The sequence below is a fragment of the Sparus aurata genome, chromosome 2, assembly GCF_900880675.1.
Source record: "Sparus aurata chromosome 2, fSpaAur1.1, whole genome shotgun sequence".
Taxonomy (NCBI): Eukaryota; Metazoa; Chordata; class Actinopteri; order Spariformes; family Sparidae; genus Sparus; species Sparus aurata.
Genome location: NC_044188.1, coordinates 9,831,981 through 9,843,992, shown reverse-complemented (window position 1 = coordinate 9,843,992; position 12,012 = coordinate 9,831,981). Strand labels below are relative to the sequence as shown.

Here is a 12,012-nt window from a genome sequence, read left to right as displayed (position 1 = left end):
CTTCTTACTGTAGCAGAAAACAGATTCAGCAATAATGCCCACGACTGGAATTAAAGCATTGCAAATAGGTTTCTTCACGTGCATTAAGCGTGCACTAAACCTTTCAGTAGCTCTAACTGCACATAATCTTTTTTTTCTAGTCACTTTAGACTAAATGGATGCTGTCAATTATGCCCATTTAGGTGTTTGTTTTTCATGTTGATGCGTTTTTATTTTCATTTTGATCTGTTTAAAAATCTGTCAAATTAGCCAAAACACATCCCTCAAAAAGACAGAATAGAGTGAAGGAAAAAGAAAGCTTGGTGTTATAAAAGCAGTACACTGCTTGCTACACTGAGTGCAATCTCCTGGGTTTTCCTAATAACAGAACTACATTTGCACATGATCTCACAGGCAATTCCCACTCAGGGCCGCAGCAGAGCAAAGTGCACATGGAAACATCTGAAATGGAGTAAAAAAGATGTATACCGTCATCTGCGAGGCCGTTCTGATAGGGTGGATTATGTCTGCGAAAAGGAGCTTTAATAAGCTCTACTGCTGAGTGGGCATACCCAGTGGGAAGTGCAGGGGGAAAGAGCACTTCCAGGAGCAGAGGTAACCCTCCACACAGCAAGGCTCGGGGATAGTCAGGAGTGTGACAAGAAGTGAAAGGTGAGAGGTTCACAGTGGCATAACTGTGAACTGATGGGGGTGGGATCCTCCGTTCAGTGACTGCATGAGTGTGATGGTGTGAACCTAGTGGAGTGTGTGATCTGGAAAGAGATCACCGGTCGCCTGAAGTGAGTCGACATGGCACCCCCTCCAGCCACCCTGACCCGGCTAAATTCAACCGCTCGGTCTCCCAGACAGACTGGCCGGCACAGGCTAAAACAGGCTATTTATAGCCCAGCAGAGGCAGGTAGGCAGGCGGGGCAGTCAAGCTGCAAATATTGATAAAGAGCAGGGGCGAGACAGGGCGACACATTCCGCTAAAACCTGGATGAGAGCCAGCGCACAACATCTGGGTCATCATATCACATTTAAGACAAATTCAATTCAACAGAATTTCTAATACGACTCTGAATGTTTGATGTGCTTTTTTTATTTCTTACAGGTTATGAAAGTTAGTGTGAACTTAATGTGTTATATATATACAAAAATACTGATTATTATGTTGTCCAAAGGTTGTTTTTACATTTCTGGATTTTTATATGTAATACACAGTGCAAATACTACATGATAAAACCCAACAACTAAATGAGTGACAAGCAAGAGAGGCTGCAAAAGGCAAAACACATGTATGCTAAAAACAGTGAGATAGTTAACCCAAGGAAAAATGGACCTTAAAATATATATTATATATATATATATTTTGCAATTATCTAAGAAATAAGGTCAGGTTAAGCTAAAATACCAATGAAGGCACTTGCAGATTAAACATCAAAACACCTTTGCACTCTGCTCTTAAAAAAAGAGCGTTTCTCATGTGGATAAAGGAGGACAATATGGTTAAACTCCTCTATTACGGTAAATGTAATTCAATATCATGATATAGTATTTGCTGATATATTAATAAAGAGATTGTTAAGTGATTAAAAAGAACAGCAAGAACAGCTATTTGTGGAAATTTATGTGGCTAAAAGTCATCTCTAAAATCTAAATTGCATGTAAAACTATAACTATGAATCATGAACCATAAATCCACCAACATCAACATCACCCATAATAGCCTGCAACCAGTGTTGGGGAGTAACGAATTACATGTAACGACGTTACGTAATTTAATTACAAAATGTACGTAATTGTAATCCGCTACATTACTGGGAGAAAATATGTAATTAAATTACAGTTGCTTTTGGAAATTTCAATGATTACAACTTAAGTTACATTTGAAAAATCCCCGCAAAAGCTCGGATTTATCAAATAGTTTTTCGCCCCCCTGGATTCATGTTTGTTTTTAGTTATTTTCATATCAACATCCTCCTGCCAAAACTGACGCTTGTGATTGGCTCTCTCTGGTCATGTGCCATTCGACTCAACCGACAAACCGTACGGCGGCAGTCAGACTCAGCGGCAACAGTGTCGGCAGCGCACATGATGTTCCTGGGCTGGAAATACAAAAAACACTTCATACAGACAGAGGCTAGGCTTCCCTGTATTACAAAGGTGGCTCTCTTTTAACCCGGCTACATCACCATGGTAACTTATGCTTAGCTCATAACCTAGTCCCGACCAGGTTCTGTTCAGAGTTTAATAATAAAATCAGCTATAAAAGCGCCGCTGTTTCACTATTTAACTCATTTACAGCTGACGTCACCTTTACTTTGAAAGTCCAGTGGAGCTGGATCAGAACGGAGCATTTGTACGGAGGTAGAGATCGCGCTGATCCGCTGCTGTTTACTTTCTCTCTGAGCGTCTCCGCCTACAGATGTTCAGCTGAGGGGATACGCTGCTCAGCTGTTGATCCGACTCGCGTCAGGAGGTCATTTATTAGGCTATAGCCTATTTACTTTTATATACAGTCAGTCACCACTGAAAGAAGTTGTGCGCTCGCAGCAGGACAGATAATTTAACTTAATGTGGCCATGAATAAATTAATTGTTTCGCCTGTTATGTGTTGCCCAAACGCAAATCTTGAGTAGGTCTACTGTGTTTTCTCACATTTAAAAAGGTCTTTGTACAGAGACAACATGAGATTTGCTTGTAGTTACAGCACCTAAAAAACCCACTATAACCTATTTTCATACGCACACCCAGCCTCGCTTTCAATAAAACACACACTGGCATTTTATTATTGCGATCAGTGAAATATATGAAAACAATATTTAACACAGTTTAAAACAACAGTTGTTGTTGCTCTAAAGCTTCATATTTAAAAGCAGCTCAATGTAGAGCTGTCAGAAATTAAAATCAGCCTCCTCTTGTCATATTTGCAGCAAACCTGTTGCTTCAGGCTGTGATCAGGCTTTTTTGGTTTGGTTAAACCTTTGAACTGAAAGGTTTATCACACTATAGGTCTTAAAATGTGAAAATGGTTAGCAGTTGAGAGATTTCATTCAAAATTAAGAAAAGTAATCATAATGTAATCAAATGTAATTAGTTACATTACTTTGAGAAAGTAATTGAAATAGTTACACTACTATTACATTTTCAACAGGGTAACTTGTAATTGTAACCAACTACATTTCCAAAGTAATCTTCCCAACACTGCCTGCAACATAATTCCAATGCCCTGTATATGGGCATGTTCTTGCATACTGCCTCACCTGGAGAAAAAGCTGTGCTGGCCCGTGGACGAGGTGTCTCCATCGTACGAGTCGCTCTGCTTACGGCTGAGCGGCTGCCCGCCCTGGCCGTGCCCTTCGTTGGGGGCAGAGATATCGATGTTGCTCTTGCTCAGCCTCTTGCTAGAACTCAGGCCCGGGCTGGACTCCCCGAGCAGGCCCGAGTTATCCTGAAAGGAGAAAGGAGATTGTGTAACGTGCCGTAAAAAGTCTCCCACGCTAACAGCAGTGGGTGCATCAGGGAATTGCACATAATCAGAGGGGAGTGATGCATTTCCCCAGGTGAACAGTTAAATGTGGGAGGAAAAAAACTGCGCCTATGCGAAAGTGGTTCTATTAGATGTGATTGGATTTAAATGGCAAATGGGAGGAGAGGGTGGGAGCCACAGACATATCAGAGAGTAGGGGGTCAGGCAACACTCAGCAGAGTGAAAAGACATCAAATGATAAGCTGCTACAGGAGGGCAGTTTAGCACAAATATGATGAATATGTAGCATGGAAGCTGCAGGTACTCCTTAAAAATGATGCTCAGAAAAAAAGCTCCTCATCAAATCGCCCACTACAACCAGAGGGTAATCTAGGAGCAGCATAAAAAAACATGGGAGAAACTTTGTGTACACACTTCAACAATAGTGCAGCAATAAAAGGTAGAATATAGTTCATGGTAAAAGGCAGCGCATGCACTTCTCTGCTCTGGAGCTTCTGAGCCAATGAACCCTACAAGTGGAACTGCTGGAGAAAAGAGCAGGATGGGTCAGCTACAATGGAGATGACCTGATCTTCCCAAAGCTTGCTGATGCTCTGCACCTTCATGAAGCGTGCTTCATTCAGCTGCTAGTGTACAAACAGAGTGACACTCTGTGATGGAGTGGGAGTGGGGAGGGTCCAGTTTGGGAAAGGCCCCAGATGTCTGTTGTCTGTTGTACCCCTGTAATCTTACAGCAGGTGTTCACTCGACCAGCAGTGACTCGATGAAAGACCAATAAAACACTGTAATAAATAACCACTTTGTCCACATTAAGAATTCATCTTCCTCAGTAAAAACAGTTTTTGTTGCACTCTGGAGTAGATTGCCCACAACTGGTGATCAATGCACACATCATTAACATCCGCTGAGACTATTTACAACATTTTCATGCGAGAATCTTTTTGAATTTTGTGCAGCAGAGTCTCAGTTTGGTGACTAGAGAGGACAAGTAGTCGTGCCAAGGACACTGCCCCTGATGATCATGTAATGATTAACTCCACTGATTAGCAGCGATCTCTTCATAATTCATCAACAGTAAAAATGTTCCATCACTGGCCCTCCCAGCCCTCCATGCACGGTGTTCTCCTACCTTCAGGCTCTCAGTGCTGTTGTTCCTGCTGCTGTTGTTGGGGCTGCCAGGCCTCTGGTGGTTGCTGAAGCACAGAGCATCGAAGCACAACACACCGCCCACACAGTCCCCCATCAGGCATACCTGAATGGAAAATAAGCAATTTAGACGCCCTCCACATATGGTGCACTCAGTCAGAGAAAGCTTTAACAGGAGAGAAATTGAAGAGGTGGATGGAATTCAAAGATGAGACTGTTTATATATAGCTGTCACGGCTTACTGGTTTTGAAAGTTGGTATATAAAAAAAACAATGTGTTTTAACATTTTGTACAAACAACCTTCAACGAAGCCTGCTGATGAAACTTCAAAGATTGGTTTGAAAGTTGATACTCAGGTTTTATAACGCTCAAATTCTCAGATTACAGCTTCTCATCATTTGGTTTCTTTAGTCTCTTATGACAGTAAAGTGAATATCTTAAGATTGTGGACAGAACCAAATGTTTGAGGAAGGAAATCAAGAGTTGGAACAATGTGTGAACACTCAAAAGTTGGAATAACAGAATCGTCTGTATGGTTTTGCCAACATTGGGTGATCATCAGTATACATGCTTTTTGGATTTGTATCCTTAATTTTGTTACACAACACACTTCAAAGCTATATTATTGTTATTGGAAGGTTTTATATCTATATTAGATGTGGTTGTGTCATGTGTTGAATCCTCAAAACCCAACACAGGGACAAGGACTGTGAATTAGACATTGCTTACAGCCCTTTATACACTGCATAGGTTTCATTTAGATGTATCAATGCCTACATGTATTGTCCCTGACAATTAAACTGATAAATAAATAAACTGTGAAAGTTCTTGTTTGTAAGTTAAGTGGTGTTCCCTGTATAGATCCATATGATTACCACTGCGTCGCCAAGAAATGACCAATTAGAAATCTGCAGGGTCTGAATGAAAAACCCCGCAGCTGATTGTAATGACGGCAATTACACAGAGATCAATCTGTAGAGAAAAAGTGCTGAGGTCAATCTTCTTAACGAGCAAACCAAGTTGTAGAAATAAGCGGACATACAGACACATACACACATCTACATTATATACCGGGACATAAACACAATGAGTGCCAGAAGTGTCAACCTATCACAACCAATCCATGCACAATAGCAAAAGCCAATCAATAATTAATGTAATTACCTTTGCTGCAATCACCAGTGTGATTATTAAATTGTACATTTTGTTGCTGCTGATTGGCAATCAGGATTGTATTTAACAGTGTCTCTCAATGATGTGCCATCAAAGCCGCATTTCAAACGTGCACTACAGCAGCTATTAGACAAAACGAATGAACTGCAGGAAAACAACTAGTTGCTGGACATTGCTTTCATACTACCTGATCTTGATTAAATTTTGACTAACTGATGATTTAAGCTGCTGTTAATAGGTGTAATTTGTAAGAAATAGACAGAATTTGAAGGTAGCTCCAAAAATGCATGACACGTTATAACTGCTAACTGCTGCTCACTAGCCATGACGTTCACTGAAGCCTGGAGTCTGCCAGGACCATGACCTCAGTGAACATGGCTGGACACCAGACTGGTACTGAACACAGGCACAGACCAAAGGGACCAGTATGGAGGCGATTTACAGCAGCTCTGACCAGGACTACAACTTTGGGGGATGAGAAGACACAGCTGACGGGGACAGGGGTGGTATGAAGAGATAGAAGAGTGACAGAGAGTTGGGCATCAGCAGTGGGCAAAAACAGTGTGTAGAGCCAGAATCTTTTCACATCTTACCCTGTGAATTGAGGGTTTATTTTGACTCAACCACAGATGATTTTGGAAAGACAAACCAAGACTGTTTTGGTGGGTTTTATTTTGTTTGTGTCGAGTTCAAAGCAAGTGTTGTTTACAATAAGTTAACGAGGCAATTAAGCTCATCTTGGTTCAGCAAAAGAGAGACACTTGAATTCAGGGGGTGTTTTTTTTCTGTTTGGTAAAAAAAAAATGTCTTTTTTGTTGACTTTTTAGACTCAGTAGTGAACTTGCCGCTTTTACATCTCCCAGCTAAAACTATGGGGGCTATCAGCCCATTGCCCCCTGAGGTACAAAGTGGTGTTTTAAGACAGGGTGGGTCTGGGCTAGCTAGTTAGCACACTAACTTCTGTAGCATCTCTGCAATATGACACATAGATGTCTTTGACATAACATCAACACTGTAAGTTCTTCACATTGTGTTAATATTTCCATAATTTCAAGGAGTTGTTTACAGCCTTCCCACAGATCACTACCACTCTAAATAATGCAGCTTGTTAACTGTTAAGCACCCACTAGCTGTTACAGAGATTTGTATTGCAGTCCACGAAAAACAGTAGAGATCTGGAGTGCCTGAGCTCCCACAGATTACATAGCCCAATCAAAAGCAATCTTCACTTCCTCTGGCAATCATTGACTTCTATTAAAGCGCCTGCAGCTCATTATTCAATGATGACAACTCCTAGAGTCAAGGAGTTTTCCACTCTCCTCTCCAACCAAACGAAGGCGAAGACAGACCTGACCCGCGAATCCCTGTCCGTCCTCTGACTGCAGGAAGCTGTGGTAGACTTGGTTGGCCCGGGCAATCACCGTCGCCACGGCGTCCTGGTAGCGAGGAGAGACGATGGCAAGGAGGGGGAGAGCAGCCAGGGGGAGGTGGTCGACGCTGCTGGAGACACAGCTCTCGTCATAGCTGTATGGGTTCAGGCTGGAAGAGGGGGAAGAAAAGAGGGATGGCGGGAATGAAGGATTGATCAATTTAAAGTGCTTTGGAGTTTTTTCACTTTCTACTTCATAGTAATGCCAAAAGAAAAAGAGGTTATGTTCATTAAATTAAGGTCAACATGTCTAAAATCAAAGATTCTTCAGGTGTTTCTTCTTTCATTTTCTTCCCCTTGTCGTCTTACATTCATCAACGTCTCATCCAATCTGTTCACAGTGCACTCTATCTGATTTGAGACAATCCAACTATGTTTGTGTGTGTGTGTTCGTGTGTGTGTGCGTGTGTACGTGCGTGTGTGTGTGTGTGTGCACAAGGAAGATAAGGAAGATGGATGTTATCTCAAGGAATAAAACACAAGTAAACCTGCACAGGTATCAGCCATAAGATCAGAGTCTTTGTGTCCTTACAGCTGTGTAGACTTTAATGTATGTGTGTGTCACATTGACGCTGCAGCAGACACGGATCAAGCGAAAACACTTTATGTGACAGCATAGGGAAACAGTAAAAGATGGTGTTGCCCTGCGCTCTTTCCCTTGAGCAGCACCGTCACCATCCATCAGGTGTTCGGATTATAGGAAGAAGCAGCGACGCCACACCAAGGCTGAGATATGTCAGCGGCCACGGACACCTCACTACACAGGAGGGCACGACCTCTCCACAGGTATGAAGGCTGACATAAAAATGTGTATGATGCACAATTTTTGGAAGTACACAATTGCTCCCCAGGATATGGCTTAGATTACAAGATCAATAGCAATTTCATCTCTGTTCAGTCTATTGAATACAGAAATAGATTTGTGACATTGCTAAGCAGCCTGGTTTAACACCAGAGCTGAAAGCAAGGAGAAGAAAAGAGGTGTCCTGGCTGCACCTCCCAGGAACTTCAAAACCATTTATATATTTTTCTTTTAGTCAACAAAGTTCCATGATAAGATGGAGAGTTGACTATTGTGTTGAATATTTGATAAGTGTCTCTCAGTGCTTTCAAACACCTCCTATGGCTTGATGTACTGACCGTGAAAAGCACAAACTCGAGGTGAGAAACTTGGAAAAACAGGCCACAAAAATACATAGACATTCATTAGGTTAAAAAGATGCTACAGCAGATGTGCAATAAAATGAAATAAATAAATACAGGAGTAAATGCTGCATTTGTTGGGGACCATGTTTTCAGCTGTGGATAGACCAGTTAAAATGAACTCAGTACATTTACTCAAGGACTGCACACTAAACATGTTTGAGTTACCTGTACTTAACTTGATTATTTCCATTTTCTGATACTTCAGAGGCAAATATCGCTCTGTGTTACTCTGTTGGCAACTTTAGTTACTAGATACTTTGCAGATTTACGTCAATAATACAAAATATCATCAACAAATAAATTATGGTGTGATATAGTAGATTAAAGGTTTGGCCAGAATTCAAGGGTAGCTCCAGAACCATGAGGGGGAAGCAGTAGCAACTAGCCGCATTAGCTAATCAACTCATCAGCAGCAGGCAAATGGTGATTTGTTTATTTATCAGATTAAGTAGCGGACTTGTGGCTCACATCTCCCAGTTGAAACTACGCCGCCATCGTTTCATTGCCTCTTGAGGTACAAAGTGGTTTGAGAGGATGAAGCGGGGCGAGCTAGTTAGCATGCTAACATCACCAGACATATCAGTAATTTAGCTCCTTTCTTCACATTCTGTTGATCATGTTAGAAATATTCTAAACAAATATTCAGTCCATATCTCACATCTTGCTTCTGTGAGATGAAACCTTATTGATCCCTGAAAACAAATTCAAAAGCTAGCCAGCAGCTGAACTGTAATAAGTAGTTAAACCACTTTTACCAGCTTCTACATTTAAATGACTAGTGCAGTGCCCGTAGAAAAATGTATTCCTATGGAAAAGTGGGAGGTTAAGTAGCTTTTTCATGGATGGCCAAATGAGGCTGTGTTTGAAGGTTGGAGGTCAGGGATATTTAGGTTTGTTGTGAAATCCGATATTCCAGGGTATAATTGGCCGTTTTTGACTATTTTTGATTTTGCTATTATATTTCACCTTAAAAACTATTTACTTGGTGTCATTATTTTCAGTGCAACCTCACATGTGTGACTGTACAGCTCTTTTTTTATTTGGACATACTGTATTAACACAACAGACCTAAAAATCCGAGTAGAAAAAGTTAAATTGTTTTACTGTGAAAACCACAAAACATTTTTTATTACTTACGATGCAAATATAAATTGTTGTTTGCTAAATATGTGCATACAATGCAGGTCAGCCTGAGCTCCTTCCAGCTGAATGAAGAGCTGCACTGCCTGCTCCACATTCAGCTGTCTCCTCGTTGTTTGGACTCATTGAACAAAAAATCGACCCCACTACGCACTAAACACACTACACCATACACTACATAGCACACTAACTATACACTCCAAACACGCTAAACGTCACAAATCTCTTAACTCTCAATATCGCTGTCTGTACACCGACTGTCGTTGCCTGTCAATCATCCGCCTACGTCCCTCCAACAACCTCCTGTTCCTCAACAACCAAACTTGCTGCTTGGACACTCTCGTGACAAAAGCCTGTTTTTTCCTGCACCAGACACAAAACAAACGTGATGGCAATGTTTGCGAAAAAGCGTGGCAGACATTATTTACCCTAAGTCCGGTTTTGGACGTGCCGGTGCGTTCGGTCTGTCGTCTCGGGAGGTGGGCCGTGTAGCTAGCGGCTAGCTACACACGAACATCCACAGATTCCGATTCCACTTTGTTGTCCGCGCGTCTACGGATCTCCTCAGACCCGAACAGACTCGGTCCGGACTCTTTTAGTCTCACTAATCCACAGTTTAGATGCACAGAACAGAACGGGACCGAACCGCCGGCAAAATCCCGGTCCAGCTCGCGCTGCTGCAGGTATAAATCCGCTTGTTTCTTAAGGTGGCGGTGGGCTCTGCAGTGATTGGCTCTGGTGCGCACGTGACCGTGGTGGCTCCGGTGGACGATGCTCGGCGGAATTTGTAAAGCATTTATGAAATAGTTTATTCACGGTATCATAGTAGTCCAAACAAATGCGACATTGCACACCCTTGAACCACGCAGCAGCCATGTTGAAAGTCTCAGGTCAGTCTGATCCTGATCCGCAGAGATATTTGAGGCACAGAAACACACACACACACACACACACGCACACACACACACACAGACAGAGATTTCTTGCTTTTATAGAGAGATGAACACATTAATGCATCCATTATTATAATCAATACTAAATATTATTCTGAAATAAGAGGAGAAGAGTACTTTTGTACACTGTTGTCACTTGAGGTATATTTTGATGCATATACTTTTGCATTTGCTTCATTTACTTAAATACAAGCTCTACCTTCGCTACCTCTGGGGTCAACACATACCTCTGAGTAATTGTGGCAGCATGATAATGTATGAGAGACTGAGTCAGAATAAAATATTGTGCCCACATTTATTGTAAATAAGCAGCTCAAGCATTGCAGATAATTAGGTAGTGTTATGAGCAACACCTGGGCCCAGAGGCTGCACACAGGCGGGCCCGTCCCCGTCGCTAAGTGGCTCTGCACTGGAGGTATGCTGGCTAATGAGATGTGGCATGGAAATACATATAACTATCACCATTATTATTCACTATGTAGTTTTTATTATTATGACAATACATCTGGGGTTGACATTACTATGTTTCGTCGTGTCAAGTGTAAGAGCAAAGCTTGTCTCTCTACTGAACGTGCAGAAATTAAATCAGTATCAATCTAATCTAACTAAACTCACTAAATAAGCAGATGATTGCATTTTCCAAACCGTATGAAATGTTCCCGTGGTTCTGATAATTGGACTGGCAGTAAAACCAAGCAGGCACACTGTGCCTCTCGGGATTGATAAACTTTGTTTAATTAGAGTCGACACTGTGTTGCCATGGTAACTAATAATAAGTCTGCGTACCTGCTATGCAAGGAAGTGTTTTTTTTTCCCCCACTCAGGTAACAGTTGGGACAAGAGCAACTTAATAATATTCACTGAGTGTGAATGTCCTATTGTATATTAGTCAGATTAAGTCATTCACTTGATTGCTTACAATGACGGCATTGATTGTCTACATTTCTCATTAAAGTCAAATTTTCAGGTTCAAAGCACTTTTCATTATCCAGATAAATCTTTCCAAATTTGAGAACCTTTTTTTTTTCTAATTACATTCAGGACTCTGTGCCACCACATGGATATAGCAACAATGGCAAATTGATGTTGCAATCACAAAGTCCCATTTCTGCAGGCTTTAGGAAATCTGTTCGGAGACTTAATTTGATTGTTTCTCCCCTAGCAACACCGTGCTCACTAGTCAGTCTGTGACATCTACAGTGGATAAATCCACCTCCACAATACCCGCTGCCAACACAGTGACAGAGCTGTGTTGGCAGGCAATTATTATCTTTACCTAACAGAGTAAATAGAGTGAAAAATGTTTCTGTCAACCTGCTCTGTTTGACAAGAATATGTAAAAATCCAACTGGGAAACTTAGTCACAAAGATTGTCAACATTCATTTCTTCACCAGAGAAAATAACAAACTTTGGTAAATCGATATTGAAAAATAGTCAGGGCACATTAACACAGCGTGATCTGTGACCGATCTCATCCTATTTAAAGCAGAC

The 12,012-nt window shown here is 41.5% G+C and overlaps 1 protein-coding gene across 3 annotated transcripts in view; it reads right to left on the bottom strand.

Annotated features, from left to right (window-relative positions):
- Nucleotides 1-12,012, bottom strand: part of pitpnm3 (PITPNM family member 3) — a 101,203-nt gene that overhangs the window by 24,633 nt on the left and 64,558 nt on the right. For all 3 annotated transcript variants that reach the window (XM_030396729.1, XM_030396737.1, XM_030396746.1), the window contains 3 exons: nucleotides 7,142-7,331; nucleotides 4,602-4,724; nucleotides 3,246-3,433 (listed from right to left, as the gene is read on the bottom strand). In XM_030396729.1, coding sequence (XP_030252589.1) covers nucleotides 3,246-3,433; nucleotides 4,602-4,724; nucleotides 7,142-7,331 — 501 coding nt within the window. The remainder of the gene's footprint in view (nucleotides 1-3,245; nucleotides 3,434-4,601; nucleotides 4,725-7,141; nucleotides 7,332-12,012) is intronic.